Raw genomic sequence first — 19587 nt, 5'->3', positions numbered from 1 at the left:
ATGACCATTGTGGATATCACATTCAAGAAGCAGGAGCGTGCCTTCAACGGAAATACTGATGAGCAAAAGCCTTTCACTTTGGCAGGAATACAGTGCGAGAGCGCAGTACAATGGGGTTTCTTTTAATTTGCGATTTCAGCCCCCTCAATTGGCCCTCTGTTCTTGCTTTATTTTCACTGATGAGTTCCAGGAAAGATGTGCATCACAATCAAAATTGAAAACCTGTTAAAATAGCTTTGATGAATTATTAACATTTAAATTCACAACCTACCAAAGGGATTTTTTGCATGTGGCTGAATAGCCTGTAATTAAATATGGAAGTTGGTAGATTGACACTGTTAGCGCTTTTTAGCTACCATCTGCTCCCAAACCTATTCGCCCTTTGAAGTCAAAATTGTCCCCAGTCTTTTCCCACTGGGATCCATTCTGTCATCTACTGAGGATACCAGCTTTCAGTCATACTATATCTATTTCAATCTTTTCAGTAACACATCTGTAAGAATGCCTGTAATTGCTTTTATGTTCAACACAGGTTGTTATCCCAGTTGATAACCAATATCCTTCTGAAATAAAATGTTACCGAAGTGTCAACTGCCTGGTTGTGTGCTTTTCCAAAGTAGCTGATACTTCTCACAATATCAAACGGTAATTGAATTATTACTCTTGAACTGTAATCACAGTGCAGCTGCATATTCACAAAGGTTAGCAATGATGTAATACACAAAGGATACTTGGTGAGCAGCTGTGGAATGCAGAAAGTCTTATCTAATGATGGCCTGACAAGCCTAGTCTCGCCCATGAGTGACAAAGTATTCTGTTTATATCCCTTGAAAGTGTTGTGAATGTGTAATTTTTTCTTGTAGGTTCAATGAATTTTGTTGAAAGGAGCATCTGAGGCGGCCAAGCAATGCCCATTAGCCTGGACAATATGGTCAGGCATGTTTTCAAAATGATTCACAATAAACAGAAACTATTGTCTCAGTGTTATTACATCCAACATGCACCCATGAAATTTATGTTGTAGGACATTAGGGTCTCATGTTTATGATACCATACTGGATTAACAACACAAGGGTTATGAGTTCAAATTCCATCATGCATGTTGTGAAATTGAAATCAATAAATTGTCATTTGTGGACTTACACAAGAAAGTGACTGTGATGTTGCTGGATTGTCATAAAAAACAACAGGTTCATTAATCTTTATCAGGGATGGGGACCTAACTGGCAGGCCATAATTCCACGCTGACTTTTAATGCCATTTAAAATGCTTTCTTCTGTATAAGCAATTGCTACATCAAGAGCATAGTCAAAGACTTATTTCAGGGTAACTTGGTGGTAGATGCAGACTTGCAGCATCATCCTGAGAATAAATGATAAAAGTTAGTGGAACCTGAAAGTATTTACTCAATATCAATAATTTGGTGGAAATAACTCTGAGGTCATTCAGTTCAGCTAGAATTGTTAATGAAATCACTGAAATGATGCATTTCTTGTACAACTTCTAGAAAGCTTTTAAAACAAAATACACTCACTCATTCTAGCTAATCTGACTAATCAATGAGTAACATTTGAAATGTTTCAATATGCTTTCTTTCCACTTGCAGAAATTGAGATGCCATCAGAACAATACAAATTGGAATTACAAGCTGATGTGATCTCCGATGAAGAGGGGAGCACAAAGGTTGCAGAACTGGATTCTAACTCCTGTATTGTTACAGCACTCCAGAAGGGGCAGGCTAATCTGGTTCTTATATATAAAAGTATCCTTTTTCCGTAAACCTATTTTAATGGTAGGATTGTCCAGGCCAAATTATTTTCAACCACTAAAATGTGGCTCTTCAGCTCATTAAAAGGCTTTAGCACAGCATTAAAAAATGTGTGCTGTTATATGGCTTTATGTAGAGTATTTGGGCGGAATTCTCATCTCCAGTCCACAGATGGAAAATTTGGAGAGAGACCAAAACTTGGAAATCCACTGGTGCGAAAGCAGCTTGGAATTTTTATAACTGCTGCTCTGTGGTGGCAACCCCATTTACATGTGTTGTCATCTCATGAATACTCATTAAAAACATTGTTGCTGGAGTCACTTTTATCCCCCTCAGTCAAGTACCATATCAGCAAGAAATTAGGTCAGTCTGAATGACAGTTAGGGACTATCCCAATCCCCCACCTGTAATTGATTTAAGTGTTTGATTTGTTAATTCTAAAGAGATTAACTGATGTGCAGCAGCCAGCCTCACTTACCTTGTGACTTGTAGTTGAGGGCAATATTGAAAACCTACCTGCAGCAATGCTACTCCAGGTTCTCACCAAAATCAATGAAAGACCACACTGGTGGGGGTGTAGGCTTGTTCTGTTTGCTGCCTTCCTCCATTGTCCATGAGTTTGTGCTGTTCAGGAGGGAGTGCCAGGATTTTGATCCAGCTTTGACTAGACAAGGTGCTGGTGCTCAGATATTACTACAAGAGCAGCTTCATCATGCCCTCTTCATGGAGCGTTACTAGCCTTCCAATTTTCCTGTTACTGCACCATATGCAGTTAGAGACACCTTCCTTGTCCTCCACTTTACCCTAATAATCTTGGATCCCGTAGTAATTGCAGTCAATCTTCTAATCCTCCCACTTGAAACTATAACTGTTGGACCTCATCCCACCTCATTTCGATGTTGTGAGCATGGCCATATACAGAAGAGACCTCCCCCCAATCTATGTGTTACCCCTTTACAAGCTGCAGATGCCTCCTCTAATTCTAATTAGCCCACGTGCATCCCAGCACAAGACAGATACGAGCTTGGCCAGTGACACTAAACCATGACTTGCAAACCAAGTTTTGCCTTTTCACGAGCGAGCACATAACCACTACACAGATATGTGGGTTAGATTGGTTGACCATGCTAAGTTAATAACCCTTTGTGTCAGGGGCATTCCTCCATTAAGTTTTGTGCAATCTTTCCGTCTGTGCCAAACTAATACTAATCACCGCACTTTTCTGATTTTGCATCCCTCCTTTTTGTGTAGATCTATTTCCATCCCAGCCCCTACCATGTCTGCATTCCATACCAGCCCCTACTGTGTCTGCATTCCTGTCTTTCACATTAAGCTCAGCTTTCTCCAATTGGCATGCATAATGGGCCATAGGGCATGCAAAGTACCTGATTATGCCACACCTGAGATTGGAGGGGTGAGTTTTGTAAGATGGTGCATGACATTAAGGCATTCAAACCTTTTTCAGCCTTTGTGGGTTTGAGATGGTAGATGTCAGGGTTGATGTCTCGGTCACTTCACTCTGTAAATTTACGCCTGGCTACAAGGTCGTAACAGTGACTTGACTGGTCATGCAGGTGCAGCTCCACATCATGACAGTGGCTTGTTGTTTGCAAATGGGAACATTACTATCTTTCTCCATAATTCATACTCCGCTTTATATATATATATATTATATATATATGTATATAATCTCTCAGCAATAATGAGGAAACAGGAATAGATCCTGGGCTCAATGCAGCTTTCTTGATGGTGTTCATGGAATGGAGGAGGAGAAGAGCTGTTCTCCACCAAATGCAACTTCTGGGGGAGACCCCATCTGAAGTGCGAGGCCCAAGGGAACATAAGCAATACCCAGAGAATGTACGGTTCGACATGTACCACCTAGACTTGTTTGGTCAAGAGTCTACTGAAGAAAACTGTCCTCTGTGCAGATGAATGAGAGACAATGCCACACATCTCTGCACTTCTCCAGGGATCCGATGGATCATATCTGCCACATTCTGAGGATGGATCCATCCTTGTAGAATGGGGGGACATTTCCTGTTTATGGCTTGAAGGCTTCCACCGCCCTCAGTTTATTTACCTGTGAATCATTCCAGTGATCCACAGGGACATGTGTGGCATAATGCAGGCTGTCACACATAAATACATCAAGGAGGTGACAGATGTCCTTTACAGTAAGACACATCATTATGTGAAGTTCACAGTTGATGAAGGAAGTCAAACTTAGATTTAAGAATTTTGTAGCTCAGCTTTCCCTGGAGTGCAGTGTGCAATCAACTGTTTACTTGTGGCTTTACAAGCTCTATAGATTAACCCCTGATGTTCATCAACTGGGAAAGGTTCAACTCCATCAATTTGTGGATGGTGTGCAATCATTGGATTGCATGTCTATGCTGAGTACCCTGGGAGTTGCTATGACTGATTATATCCTGAGCCGCTTAAAGGCCTCAGCAAGTACAGAGATGGCTGTTGAGAATAAGAGGTACGCACTCATTTGATGGCATCATCCTTGAATGCCTTAGAAGAGAGGCACAATTAAGCACATAGCTAAACATTATCTGTAATAGAACAGACTATTTGCATCCTGGATGCATTTCCAATATTTGGACCGCAGTTGCCTCCTAAGAGGGTCGTCTGCATTGTAGTGAACTGTTGCACCCTTCACAACTTGGCACCGCAAGGTGTGGAAGATACCCTGCTAGAGGGAGAAATTGAAAAGGCTGAGAGCACCTCGGGCAATGAAGAGCAGGAAGGTCAGAAACCTGAAATGGAGTATAGGGTCAGCTTCTACGTGATGATGTCAGCAAGGAAGCATGATGTGGAAGATGTGCATGTGATATTTTCATAACCACAGGATTCCAGGAGGATTAAGGTGCAGGCAGCAGAAGAGAGCCAGCTTCTTTCTGTCCCTTAATGCAATGCAATTGCAATGAAAGAGATTAAGAATCAGTCACATCAACAAGTTCCACGTTTGCACTTAAAACTTCAACCTCATAATTCAGCGAGCTATTATCTCTGGAAAGGTCAGTGGTGAACCCTATAAATGTGTACAGTGGGAAAGTGAAAGTTAACATAACAGTGCAAACATTATATCAAGGAACTTGATATCTTCATCGCAATAAAAAACTACAGTGGCCAGTGAGATGAGCTGATAGTTTGAGAATACCATCGCCTTACCAGATCTTGTGATTTGGCCCAACCACTGAGGAGGCATGATACTCTTTCAGGTTGTCACGTAATATTTATTTGCAAACATTAAGGGTTACAACTTTACTTAGCATTCATTTCCCATAAAGGTTTTGACATATGTTCCTAACATCACTAACTGCTTTGAATAAGATTAACATCTTTTGAATGTGAGGCTCACAAAGGTGATCATGGAACAGGAGGATGTCTCGCACTTGTTATAAGAGGACACTTAACTTGAATAAGCACCATGCCTCCAAATGACCAAACATTGAGCACCCATGACCCAAAAGTGGTGTCAATATTTCTTATTTTGCTTAACTCAGAAGCTACGTCAGCAGCAGAGTTGGAGGCAACTGGCTGAGCGCTAACCCTGTTGCCTGTGATAACCTTAGATGATGTCCTCTGGTGCCCACAACTTGGGAGGATCCCAGTTTGATAAGAGTCTCCAATTCAAGAAGCATTCTCCATGGCCTGATCAGCTGGAGTTGATTAGGTCACAGACAGGGGACTGAGTGGTTAAGCATCCTTGAAATCTCCTGTGTGAAGTGTCTAGCTGACACCCGTCCTTCCTGTGGGTACCCGAGGACCCCTTCCATGACTCTTTCAGGAGATGGGACATCTGGAAAGAGCTCAAGGTGCCTCGTACCCTCTCACCTATCCACTGATGGAACTCACCAATGTCCATGCCCAAGGAGTGCAGACCTGAGTGCAAATCCAGCAAAATGTGTTGGACCAAGGTATCCAAGGCAGTTGTCATCTTTCTCATGGTGACTTGGTGGTACTTGCATGTCGGAGCCATGACATCAAATAGAACGCGGATGAATTCCTCCATACTTAACTCCAGTATACTGAGTGACTCTTGCATCTCTGCCAGATTTTCTGTCACCTGTCGCTGCATATTCAGCAATGGCCACTCCAGCATTTGACTCAGATAGAAAGGATGCCTGATTTCCAGAAATTCTTCATGTTCCAAAGACTTGAATTTCACTATCTCCAACTGTTACGGAAATATTTCAGTGAGATGTTCTCCAGAAAATGACTCCCAGCCTAATCTAGAACTATGACTACTTCCACTGGTAGCAGATGCAAGTGAATGCTGTGAATCTTTTTCCAGTAGCTCCTTATCTTCCTCCTTTAAGATGAGCCGTGCTTTATATTTGCTGTCCTCTGCCTGGATCTGCTGGTTCCTAGCAGCATAAGAATCTATTTGGAATGGGCCTTTGGAGACAAGCACCTGTCAGGTGCCTTCCTCATTCTATTATTACTATTCTCTCCACTTGGCTGGTTGCTGGTATTAGAAATTCTGCTTCCCTGACCCTCCTGGTTGTAAACGTATTAAAATTATGTCAGTGAGCCAACTTCATGCAAGAGAGTAAATTCAGCTCTGCACAGGACTGCAGAGTGAGGACTGTGTAACCAGTCCATAATGTTGCATATTAGTTTATTGGTTGGTAGATTATTAACAAAATTTCCATTATTCTAATGATGCATTGAATAATATAAATTTTAACAAACTTATGGTAATTTTCAAAGAAACTACAGTGACTACAGAAATGTATTTGTGATCAGTCATCAATATTGAAAGAGGTTATGGTCTCTTTAACTAAATTATAGATATTCATATGCAAGCACTTTCTCATCTGCCTAACTGTACAATTTATGTTGTAGAGGCTGGTTTTTTAGGTTAGTATTGCACGGATTTCCTTTTATTTCATAATAATATAACAATTCATGTGAAGATTTTCTCTGTTGTTATATGCTGCTGTTGCAATAGAGCTGAGGAGGTCAGAACACTTGGAGAGATGTATCCTGAAATTGTACCTACGGAGCATTGTTGATATTTGGTTTTACTGCTCCCGTGTCCTAATCCTACAGTGGCAGGCAGTTACTGTCTCCCATATATGCTAGTGGCAAGTTACAAAGCACAAGTAATAATCATGCCAACAACCAAAGAAATTGAAAAAATGCAGATTTAGAAACTTTTTCGAAATTGTCTGGGCAAGTGGCAGTCCAGCCCCGACACTGTTTCACTGGATTTTCTACTCTGCAGCCAAGAAGGCTGCAGATAAAGCTTTCCAACACCAGTAACCTAGGCTCCACAGCAATGTGGTTGACTCTTTAAAAAAAACCCTCTGAAATGGCCTAGAAAGCCACTGGTCCAAGAACAATTAGGGATAGGCAATAAATGTTAGCCGAGCCAACTATGCCCACATCCCACATAGGAATTTAAAAAAAAGAAAAGTTAGAAAGAGGGAATCCCATCAAAAAATCCATTACAGCTTAGCTTCTGAACTGTTGGTGCAGGCTGTCCTGTGCCATAGGTCTGCTGAACCACATTTTTTGTAGATTATATAAAATTGTGCAGTCCTTCCTCCTCGTTCTACTATGCCATTAACTAAAATTATTATTCCAAATATTAGCACACAAACAATTGTTTTTATTTCTTTGCTGTTTTAACAGAAATATTAACATATGATAAACCTCATGGGCAAGGTAGTTTTTTTAACAAATACTTGAAGTTTTGAGCAGTATAATTTAATGGCCCTGGTCAGTCCTAGTTATTAACCATTAAATGAGCTTTGAAAATTTAAATGAGTACAAGCTTTTTATAATTTAACTGATGGATTCATAAATTGTGCACTTTGAATAACAAAGGATTTATAAAAAGCAGAGATTAAATCTTTGGATTTTCAAGTATTGGCCTTGTGGGGCAAAGAGTGCCCTATTTGTGTATTAATATAAATTCTTAAAATTTTATAGTTTACCTTTTCAATTGTCTGGGAGTTTTTAATATGTGTAGTTTTTCAGATTCATAGTGATTGGTGTGTGAAGATTGTTCTAAAGTTTGCCCTGTTGATCCGTCCAGGTTTTTCTATCTTCCCTGGAGACAGATGGGTTTTGGAAGTTGGAAGAAAGTATGAGTTTACAGTGGAAGTTTACGACAAAAGCAGTAATAAAGTTTATTTATCTGATGTAAGTTGTTGAGCCAATTTTATTTTTTAGGTGAACTTGTTTCGGGTTTTATGCTCTTGACTAATATTAACAATCAGTCCTGTTCAATCTTTGAGTGATAGCAATGCTTTTCTTGTTATACTTATTTATTTGCAGTATTATGAATGCAAGTTTTATAAGATGATTTTGTTTTGAGACTGTCTCTTTAATTGAAGATAAAATGGAGAAGTGATGAAAGTCATGCGATCTGCTTTAAATTGTGCTCAACATCAAGCCTGGGTGACGTGTATGTATGCGTATGCGTGCACGGCGGGTTGAAACTTGCTGGGACCAGGTGCACAACATTCACACCTGCCAAGAGCAGCTGGGTTAACTATGGGCATTGGACAGATAGAGATCTCTCAGAAAGTCAAAAAGCTGCAACTAGTGTGGTCAACAGAGGTGAAACGGCTACACGTCTTCTGCAAGCTACCAGACCGATTGCGGGAGATAGGATGGACTCTGGTTCAAGTGGTGCATCCTCTGGCAATCTGAAGTCTGGAAGATTTACCCTTTCGAGACTGGGAGGAGAAATCACCAGTCAGTTTAGGAATTCCCCAGAACTGTAAGTTGACATTACAACTCAGTAAAATGGAGAGATGTGAATCCATTTGACGTGTCTGTGGATTATGTTCTTTAAAGATATTAATCCTGCAGAGAGCACCCTGGAAAGTAAATATGTTTGTGAGGTGGGGGTAATCAATCATGTTAGTACAGTAAGAAAAAAAGCTATCCTTTCTGTTACCTTGGTTACCTCCAAAGTAATGTTTAGTTGATGTTGCTTTTGGTCTATTTGTCACAGTGAAGGTCTTAAAATCTGAAATCTTGTTGTGTAATTCCTTTAAGTTGGCCACAGGGTATTCCAGGATCTTTTTAGAAGTTTTCAGTTTCTACAGGGATTGTAACAGCAGATTATTAGATTTTGCTACAATATTGAAGAGGACCTTTGGTCCCCCACATCTTTGAAAGCTGTTTGTCAGAGCAATCTAAAGCTAATAAACTTGTCTTCCCCAATACTGGCATGGACTGGTTGGGTCAAATGGCCACATATCCTATGTAATAGACTGTATAAGAACATAAGAAATAGGAGCAGGAGTAGGCCATCTAGCCCTTCGAGCCTGCCCCGCCATTCAATAAGATCATGGCTGATGTGAAGTGGCTCAGTTCCACTTTCCTGCTTTCTCCCCATAACCCTTAACCCCCTTGCCTACCAAAAACCCATCTACCTGCGTCTTAAATATATTTAGTGAGGAAGCCTCAACCACTTCAACAGGCAGAGAATTCCAAGAGATTCACCACCCTTTGAGTGAAGAAGTTCCTCCTCAACTCCGTTCTAAACTGTCCCCCCCTTATCTTGAGGCTGTGCCCTCTAGTCCTGCTGTCCTTTCTGAGCGGGAAGAACCTCTCTACCTCTACCCTATCCATCCCTTTCATCATCTTGTACATCTCCATGAGATCTCCCCTCATCCTTCTAAACTCTAACGAGTACAAGCCCAGTTTATTCAGCCTCTCCTCATAGCTCAACCCCCTCAATTCCGGTATCAGCCTAGTGAACCTCCTCTGCACTCCCTCCAAGGCCAAAATATCCTTGTGCAAGTGTGGCGACCAAAACTGCACACAGTTTGACAATGAGTCAAACACTTAACACCTTCCACCCAGAACCTACAGATTCATCACTGGACAGTAAACAGAAGTGAGAACGCTGGCCAGTTTCTCCCCCCACCAACCCCAGGAATCATCTGCTCCTGCATATATTTTCCACTTTTTCCCTAAAAAATGCAATGGTATTCACATCAACTACCCATTGTAGCAAAACTCCACACACCAAGAACGCAGTGCTCTACAGGGCAAATCTTGACCTATGATTATTCTGCTTATGACATAAGATTTAGGTATTACAATGAGATCCATTAAATAAAACATACATACTGTTTTAACATTACAATTATTTTATTTCTAATCCTCCATTATCTTGAAAGGAATTATGCACTGCATATCATAGTTTAAAGAAAAGCAGAAAACAGTTGATAACAAAGTGTTTAGACAACAAACCGTTTATATTTAGTACATAGAGTAGCTAACTATATTGCTGGCACAATCCTTTTTCAAGGAAGAAAATAATTCTACAGAATGGATATGTTAAAGGTGTTCTCTTTCCTGTATGTTGGAAGATTTGAATGCTACCAACTGCTAAACTAGAAAAATTAAAATAATGGATAATTTTCCCTTTTGGATCTTGATATGAATTCAGATTAGAATGATAGTTTTATTTTTCCATCAGTTGTGGGAGCACACTGGCGATCTGAATCCTGTGGGGTTGGGCCACTAGCTTTGTGTCTTTGGGGAGCTGTTGTAAACCTCTCCTGGAGTGAACCGCTCTTGGCTGGGGGAAGGGGTTTTATATTTAAATAAGCTCCATGCGATTTCTGGCATGAAGCTGACGACAGCAGAAATCCATTGCGGAGGCTGTGGCAGCCAGTAGGGAACCTGCTAACTGACCTCCACTGATGTCTCCCACCCTGTTGCATTGCTGGAGCAGCACAGTGAGTTGGGAGAATCATCTCCCAGATTTTTACAGGGGTAAGTACTTAATTAATATGGAGATTGGTTTCCTGTCCAACTAAAGCCAGCGGGTGCAGGAATGTTAAGTTAGATGAACTGTTGGACCCATGGCAGTCATCACTGAGGCAGCTGGTAATCAAGAGGAAGAGCTTTGTGCCAAGACTTTTCATTTCACCCAGGGGAAGCAAGATGTCATGGCAGGGTGAATGGGAGGCATGCGCATGGCAGGCATTTGCTTCACTGATGACAACTTGGATCTCATGCTGCCAGTTACAAAGGAGATCCTCTCATGCATGACTTTATATATTCCACTCTTTCCCTTCAACAAGTTCAAAATTAGATTTTTAACAAGTTTAATAGCCCTAAGTGGGGAGGAATATGGATATTCTGCCTCATCCAGAGATAAAGGTTATGGCTAACAGACAAGCAAGTGCTGTTAAAGCCATAATCATATTTAATCAGATAGTGGAACAGGCATAAAGGGCTGAATGGCATACCCTTGTTATTTCTATGACGATACTATGCCTTTAGAAAATGTATTTTAATCATGTTTTTCTGCGGGATGTTTCTATTAGGCCCTAGAATTTGTTGGCACCATATCTAGCCGGTGACCTTTTATATAATTGATGTCATGTTTATTTTTTATCTGGACTGATGCAGTATTTTAATATGTGCCCTGGGATTGCTGAGTGGAGGTTGATTGACAGGTCATGTCATGTGGCTAAGGACAGCTGTGCTTCAAAGATGAGTCCAGTTTTTAGCTTTGTTTCCCAGTAGCTGTCAAGAGCTGGCAAAAGAAAGTAGTGTCTTTCTGTCTCTCCCTCTCTCCTGAGGCTTTCTGGAAGTTCTAAGACTGGGGAGCTTCAGAGATTTGATACAACGTTCAAAGGACTAATTCACCAAAGTCAAATCCAGTATCACATGAGCATACTTTTTTGTGCTAAGCCTGAAGAAGGATGTAGGTCTGTAGGATTGTGTTTAACTTGGAACAACAGAGATAACTATACTGTTAGGAGTTATACTGTGTCATCTTAAGTCATGTAATTCATAAAGGTTATGTTAATTCTTTTTGTGATATTTTAATTGTGTTCTTAGTGGGTCACTTGAATCATACCTAGAGTAAACACCTTATGCTCACCCCTGCCAAAATCAAGTGTAAAAGTTAGGGTTTAGGCTTACTTCATAAAACACCTTGGAGTTTGTGGCCTGGGTCTTAATGTTATTTATGGTCTTAAATGTTGCATTGGTGCAGTATTGGCTGTTTTGGTTGGCTTATATTTGAGACACAATTTTAATTAGTGTAGAAGTGCCGAACAGGTTGGTGCTGTACTTCACTTGATTACTTACTACTGAAAGTGCGGAAAGTTTTGTTCTAAAGCACTGACATTCATCAAGTCAGGACAAAATAACTTTATAATTTTTTTTAAATGTTTCCTTTAGGAGTGGAGATAAATACTCCTTTTGGGAAGTATAGCTGGAAAGTAATAACTACAAAGGACTTGACTTTTATTTCTGTTAAAGTAATGTGTTCTTCGAGCAGTGGAATTTTCTAACTGGTCAATAATAGTTCTAACATACAGACTTATGTCAGATTAAAAAGTTTATGCAAACTTTAATTGGAATTAAATGTATCTGCCTTGTACTGGCATTAGATTATTACATTCATTGGAATGAAAATCATATGGACAACATGCAGATATGCAAGTTCAGAAGCCCATCTCTTTGTTCAGAAATATGACTCTTTTCTTTGCTTAACAAAGTAACAACGTAATTTTGGAGTAAAAGCCCGTAGCAAGTGGCATTATTGCTGTGAGGGTTTTCATTGCCATACATACTATCTGTTCCAATCTTAACACCATTGTATTTGAAAAAGGATGGGGTGACTCTTCCAGCCGAGAGACTCAAGCGTAGGCCGTGTAGTGAACTTCCTGCTGGGCGCCACGCCCCCGGGCACCTCCGGCCACTGGATTTCCAGCGCCATCAGCTCTGCACTGGCGAGGAGCTGCAAAAATTATGATAATGTTCATTTCAATCTAAATAGCGGATCCGGGACTGAAGTCTCCAGGCCTTCTAGAGTCTCTCTCCAAATCGTCCCTTCCAGTGGGGTTTATAATAGCTCCTCCCTTGCAGGGAGCTGGTGGCCAGACCCCGCTGGAATGAAGGAAACCCATGGAGGCTCCCTAGGAGGTCAGGAACAATGGGAGGGCGGGTGCCAGTGGTGTTTTGCCAGCTTGGCAGTGCCCCTGGCTCTGCCCAAGAGGCAAAGCACCACTGACCAGGGGCATTCTGGTACTGCCCATCAGGAATCAGGTAGTGCCAAGTGGGTGGGGCCAGAGAGTCTATATGGGGTGGGGTTTATGGGTGGACATGAATGGTGGCCCCACCGCCACTCTGCATTTGGGATCAGTGATACAGGGAAGGAGGCCAAGGGTCTGGGGGGGGAGGGGGGGCTTCAAAGGAGTAGCACTGTGCGGTCGTGGGGCTAGCCAGCGATCGGGAGGCTGGCAGTGGAGGGCTACTGTGCATGTGTCGATCTTGGCACTGACAGATTGGCATGTGTGTAGTGGCCCACTCAGTGCTGGCCTCTGAGGCAGGAATAGGCCCCACTGACTGGTTTTTTAATGGTATTCATGCTGGTGCACTCTGCAATACACAGAGTGTGGGAGATTCAATTTGAAACTCCTGCTGAAAATGACAGCAGGATTTACTCCAGCTTTTACGCACATTTGACACTTCGAATTTTTTGGGGAGAATCCCACCCAATATTGTTGTGAAACTAACTTAATTTGCAAAAGCAACCCTGCTTTTGAAAATATAGTGGAAAATAATCATTTATGCTCAAAATCTTGTTTTCTTCCAGAATTTGAACATTGCCACTATCCTTCCAGAATTATACTTCAGGACTCTGAATAAATCCACCAATGGAACTTATCTTTATGTTGACGTTTTGAAGGATGGACAAGAAGTAATTAAAGCTACACTGTATGGAGTAGTAGAAGCGGTATGGATACAATATTTAATTTAACAAATACACCAAATATTACATGACATATTGATAAACTGCACCAAGCGGTTTTTAAGCTACACCAGAAGCCAATGATGTAATTTGATTTTGATTTGATTTATTATTGTCACATATATTGGTATACAATGAAAAGTATTGTTTCTTGCGTGCTATACAGACAAAACGTACCGTTCATAGAGAAGGAAGCAAGAGAGTGCAGAATGTAGTGTTACAATCATAGCTAAGGTGCAGAGAAAGATCAGTTTAGTGAGAGGTAGGTACATTCAAAAACCTGATGCCGGCAGGGAAGAAGCTGTTCTTGAGTTGACCTCAGACTTTTGTATCTTTTTCCCAATGGAAGAAGGTGGAAGAGAGTATTTCTGTGGTCCTTAATTATGCTGGCTGCTTTTCCAAGGCAATGGGAAGTGTAGACAGAGACAATGGTTGGGAGGCTGGTTTGCGTGATGGACTGGGCTTCATTCACAACCCTTTGTAGTTTCTTGAGCACAGCAGGAGTCATACCAAGCTGTGATACATCTGGAAAGAATGCTTTCTATGGTGCATCGGTAAAAGCTGGTGAGAGTCGAAGCTGACATGCTAAATTTCCTTGGTCTTCTGAGAAAGTAGAGGTGTTGGTGGGCTTTCTTAACTAGTGTCAGCATGGAGGGACTAGGACAGATTGTTAGTGATCTGGACACCTAAAAACTTGAAGCTCTCAACCATTTCTACTTAGTCCCCATTGATGTAAACAGGGACATGTCCAAACATGCTTCATTTTGGTCCATATTATGAGCTTTACTGAAGCAGGATTTTTAGTTCCCCTGTTTTCATGATGTTTATGCAGCTCCACAACAAATTTGTCCAAAAATATTTCATTTTATTTCTGCTTTATAATTGTCAGTCACAAAATTAATATTCTGCATGTTGCAACAATTGTAAGAATCAGCCTTTTAAAAACATCAGATTTGCTGTTTGGGAAGATTGCACAGATGAGGTTTTAACATATAATTTCAGTAATGGATATTTTGGGAAATATGTGGTGCCTATTTTTGTTATTATTTTCCAAACATTAATAGTCATTGATGAAAGTTTAGGAGACAGTTGTCCATCCAAATGCCCAATCAATGATCTTAAGCTTCAAAAGGAAGGGAAAATCATATTTTATAAATGTAAATGCATTGGAAACAGATCAGAAAAGGCTTACTAGACTAATACCAGGAATGGGTGAGCTATCTCGTGAGGAAAAGTTGGACAGGCGAGGCTTGTATCTGCTGGAGAGGAGTAAGAGGCAGCTTGATTGAAACATAGAAGGTCCTGAGGGGTCATGACAAGGTAGATGTGGGAAAAATTGTTTCCTTTTGTAGGAAAATTAAAACAATGGATCGCTTTAAAAATAAGTGGTCACCCACTTAAGGCAGGGATGAGGAGAATTTGTTTATGAGTCTTTGGAACTCACTTTGAAAAAGGCAGTGGAAGCGGTTTTGAATATTTTTAAGGTGGTATTGGATAGATTATTGTTGAACAAAGAGGTGAAAAGTTATTGGGAGTAGGTGAGAATGTGGAGTTGAGGTTGCAATCAGATTTTTAAAAATTTTTTTTTTGAACTTAATTGTGGGACATGGGCATCACTGGCTGGCTAAAATTTATTACCCATCCCTAGTTGCCCTTGTTCAGAGGGCAGTTGCAAGTCAACCACATTGCTGTGGCTCTGGAGTCACATTCAGAAAGAAATCTCTCAACACCAGCTGAAAGTCCAACAAGTTTATTTGTAGCAAACTTGTTGGACTTTAAGCTGGTGTTATGAGACTTCTTTCTGTTTTACCCCCCGTCCAACGCCGGCATCTCCACATCACATTCAGACCAGACCTGATAAGGAGGACAGATTTCCTTCCCTGAAGGACATTAGTGAACCAAATGGGTTTTTCTGACAATCAGCCATCAGTAAATTCTTAATTCCAGATATTTTTATTGAATTCAAATACCACCACCTTCCGTGGCAACATTGAAGCCTGGGTTCCCAGAACATTAGTTAAGCTGCTGGATTAATAGTCTAGCTATAATTCCACTAGGCCATGATCTTGTTGATTGGCCAAGTGGACTACCCCTGCTTTATAAATGATCTGGATGAGGGTATAGTTGGGTGGATTAGTAAATTTGCTGATGACACCAAAGTCGGAGGTGTGGTAGATAGTGAGGAAGGATGTCTTAGTTTACAGGGGGACTTGGACAAGTTGCAGAGCTGGGCCAAGAGGTGGCGGATGGAGTTTAATGTGGAAAAGTGTGAGGTAATTCACTTTGGCAGGAATAACAGATGTGTGGAGTATAGGGCTAACGGTAGGACTCTGAATAGTGTGGATGAACAGAGGGATCTAGGTGTATGTGTACATAGATCCCTGAAATTCGGGAATCAAGTAGATAGGGTTGTTAGGAAGGCATACGGTGTCTTGGCGTTTATTGGTAGGGGGATTGAATTTAGGAGCCGCAGCGTCATGTTGCAACTGTACAAGACTCTGGTGCGGCCGCACTTAGAGTATTGTGTGCAGTTCTGGTCCCCACATTGTAGGAAGGATGTGGAGGCTTTGGAGAGGGTGCAGAGGAGGTTTACCAGGATGTTGCCTGGTATGGAGGGGAGGTCCTATGAGGAGAGACTTAGGGATTTGGGGTTGTTTTCGTTAGAAAGAAGGCGGCTAAGAGGGGACCTTATTGAAACATATAAGATGATTAGAGGTTTAGATAGGGTGGATAGTGATAGCCTTTTTCCTCGGATGGAGAAAGCTAGCACGAGGGGGCATGGCTTTAAATTAAGGGGGGGTAGTTATAGGACGGATGTCAGGGGTAGGTTCTTTACCCAGAGGGTAGTGAGGGATTGGAATGCCCTGCCTGCTGCAGTTGTAAATGCGCCTAGTTTGGGGGCGTTTAAGAGATCCGTGGATAGGTTTATGGATGGAAAGGGTTTGGTTTAAGTTAGAGGGTCATTGCTTTTTTACTGGTCGGCGCAACATCGTGGGCCGAAGGGCCTGTTCTGCGCTGTAATGTTCTATGTTCTATGCTTCTAATTTGTACATCTGTATGATCATATAAACCTGACTAGTAACAAAATACACCAAGATTTTTAACAGGTTTAAAATTCGATAAAATATTACATAGCGAATTAATATGCTTATGGTTGAAAATTTAAGTCCTGTTCTGTATTTTTGTTATGGTGTAAGACAATTTTGAATCTAATTAGGCACCCAAATCTTAGTGTCTTTTTGATATTCTTCAAGCCTATGGAAAGTATGAAGCTTTTCGAAGCATGCTAAAATCACTAATTTGCACTTATATTTTATTTGCACATGTATTGTACTCACTGTCAGGGTGGGGTGTCTGATATAGGTAAAAGTGAGAATGGTCTTGGGAAGGGGCGGTGCCAAACAACACCAGAAAGTTCTCTGTTAAAATATCCAGGGAATAACTAAGCCTGCTATCCGTCGGCTGGCTCATCATGGGGGCATTAAGCACATTTCAGGTCTCATCTACGAAGAAACCAGAGGAGTCCTGAAGGTTTTCTTGGAGAACATCATTCGGGACTCAGTGACCTACACCGAACACGCTAACCGCAAGACTGTTACTGCCATGGATGTTGTGAACGCCCTGAAGGATGACCCCTCTACGGTTTTGGTGGTTGAAAACTTAAGGGAAAATATTTCACCTACATCTTTAAGCATTGATGTTGTTTTGACACTTTTTGATTACTTAATTAACAGTTTTACATGGTGCAAAATTGCTGTGAGTTATTTTTTAGTGACAGTTTTAAATTGACTGCTGTTCAAAAATGATATTTAATTTGTCAAAGCAATGTATTATATGGAAACGTAAAATCATTGATGCAAAGAACATTTACAAATATAAAAATTTTAAACTTTAGAGGTTTAACATACTTCACTTGATTTATTTTTGTCTTGTTATAGAGCCTGCCTAACCCCATTACCAACCACCAAGAAGTAATGATTTATGAACCAATAATCCTGAAGCCTAAAGTCCTTGTGTTCCCATGGCATCCCAAACCCCAAAGTTATCGGCACCTAATTCAGGTAGTGCACTCTGAGACTCAAATTATGATGTGACCTTTTAAATTTTGTTCATTCATTCATAGGATAAGGGCTACTCTGGCTAGCCCAGCATTCATTGCTCACTCCTAATTGCCTTTGAATAGGTGCTGCTGAGCTGTCTCATTGCACTGCTGCAGTTCATTGTGGTACACCCACAATGCTGTTAGTTTGTCCCATGATTTTGATCCAGAGACAGTTAAATAGCAGTGATATATTTCCAAGTCAGTGTGGTGAGTTATTTGGAGGGGAGCTTCCAAATGGTGTTCCCAGGTAGGTTGAATTCTGCCAGTGATCAGGGACAGGAGGGTGTGATTGTGAGTGAGGCAGATAGAGGGATCCAGGGGATAGCACTGCAAGAGCCTTAGCCTTTGTCCTTGTCCAACCAGTATGAGATTCTTGCTCCTTATGTGGATGAGAGAGAGGCCTATAGGAAGGATGAGCAAACTGACCATAGCACCATGGTTTAGGGAGCTGGTCATCTGGCAGGAGAGAAGAGAAATGTAGTCGTAGTTGGAGATAGGAGAGTCAGAGGAATTGACACTGTGCTCTGTAGCCAGAAGCGAGAGTCTCAAAGGCAGTGTTGCCTATCTGTTGCCAAGGTTTGAGACATCTGCTCTGGGCTGGAGACAAACTTGCAGTTGGAGGAGGAGGATCCAGTGGTCATGGCCCAGGTAGGCACCAGTGAAATAGGTTGAATGAAGAAGGAGGTTCTGTGTTTGCAGTTTGAGAAGTTAGGCACTAATTTAAAGAATAGCACTTCCAAGGTAATCTCTGGATTTTTACCTGAGCTATGTGCAAACTAGGGAAGAGTACATAGAGAGGTGAATGCATGGCTTAAAGACTAGTGTGGGAGAAGAGGGTATGGGCTCATGGGACATTGGAATCAGTACTGTGGAAAGTGGGGGTTACCGTTGGACGGCCTACACTGAACCATGCTGGGGCTAGTGTTTTTGTGGATTGTAACTGGGGAAGTAGAGAGGGATTTAAACTAAAGAGTGTGGGGGGCGCGGGGTGAAGTTTAGTTGCTTGGAAAATTGGGAACTCAAAGGTAAAGGTAGGGATGCAGGTTAGTGATCACTCGAGTGTCAACAGAAAACCACAGGTAAGGACAGATCATATGAATTATATTACAGCAAGGACTCATCATACAAGGCTCAAGGTGGGAGGGGCGAGGTATAACTCCGATATCAGAGAGGGAGTGTTTGAAGAACAGAAAATTTATAAAATCATGAGTATATGAGGAAGCAGTGACACAGGATAGTGACTGTCATAGTGTGACAAGCTGGGGCAGGAAACGTGAACAAAAATATGCAACACAGAGCAAATCCAGAGTTATAAAGGACTGTAAAAAATCAAAGCTAAATTTACTTCATCTGAATGCTTGAAGCATTTGCAACAAGATAGATAAGTTAATACCACAGGTTACAACATATGTGTATGATGTATTAGCTACTCGAGAAGCATGGTTGCAGGGTAACCTAGACATTCAAGGGTGTACAGTGTTCCAAAACAACTGGCCAAAGGATAAAGGAGGCGGGGTAGCATTGTTAACCAAAGAAGGTTTCAAAACAATGCTGAGTTGTAACATAAAGGCGGTGGATAATGATGTAGAATTGGTTTGGGTAGAAATCATGAACAGCAGGGGTAGGAAGACAAGGGTCGGATTAGTCTATAGACCTCCAAAATGTGGCCTCCCAACAAGTCAGAGCATAAATGGGGAAATATAAAGAGCATGTTTGAAGGGAACTGCAATTATGGAAGATTTTAATCTGCAAATTGATTGGACAAACCAAACAGGCAAGGGTAGCATAGAAAAAGAACCTGTAGACTGCATCAAGGATTGTTTTTTTACAGCAGGTTGTTGTCGAACCTACCTGGGAATGGGCTACTTTAGATTTGGTTTTGTGTAATGAAGAAAGGCTATTGAGAGATTTTGTGGTTAGTGACAACAATAAGATAGAATTCCAGATCCAGTTGGA

At 41.2% G+C, this 19587-nt stretch overlaps 1 protein-coding gene across 1 annotated transcript in view; it reads left to right on the top strand.

Annotated features, from left to right (window-relative positions):
* Window positions 1-19587, top strand: part of LOC145357577 (nuclear pore membrane glycoprotein 210-like) — a 166505-nt gene that overhangs the window by 44976 nt on the left and 101942 nt on the right. Inside the window, exons 7-11 of the mRNA XM_080211052.1 lie at window positions 1607-1762; window positions 6575-6643; window positions 7827-7933; window positions 13374-13514; window positions 17468-17590. Coding sequence (XP_080067178.1) covers window positions 1607-1762; window positions 6575-6643; window positions 7827-7933; window positions 13374-13514; window positions 17468-17590 — 596 coding nt within the window. The remainder of the gene's footprint in view (window positions 1-1606; window positions 1763-6574; window positions 6644-7826; window positions 7934-13373; window positions 13515-17467; window positions 17591-19587) is intronic.

This window comes from Carcharhinus amblyrhynchos, chromosome 23 (genome assembly GCF_965287045.1).
Source record: "Carcharhinus amblyrhynchos chromosome 23, sCarAmb.v2.hapA, whole genome shotgun sequence".
NCBI classification, from domain to species: domain Eukaryota; kingdom Metazoa; phylum Chordata; class Chondrichthyes; order Carcharhiniformes; family Carcharhinidae; genus Carcharhinus; species Carcharhinus amblyrhynchos.
Note: the sequence above shows the minus strand (reverse complement) of the source record. Positions and strands in the feature narration are given on the sequence as shown.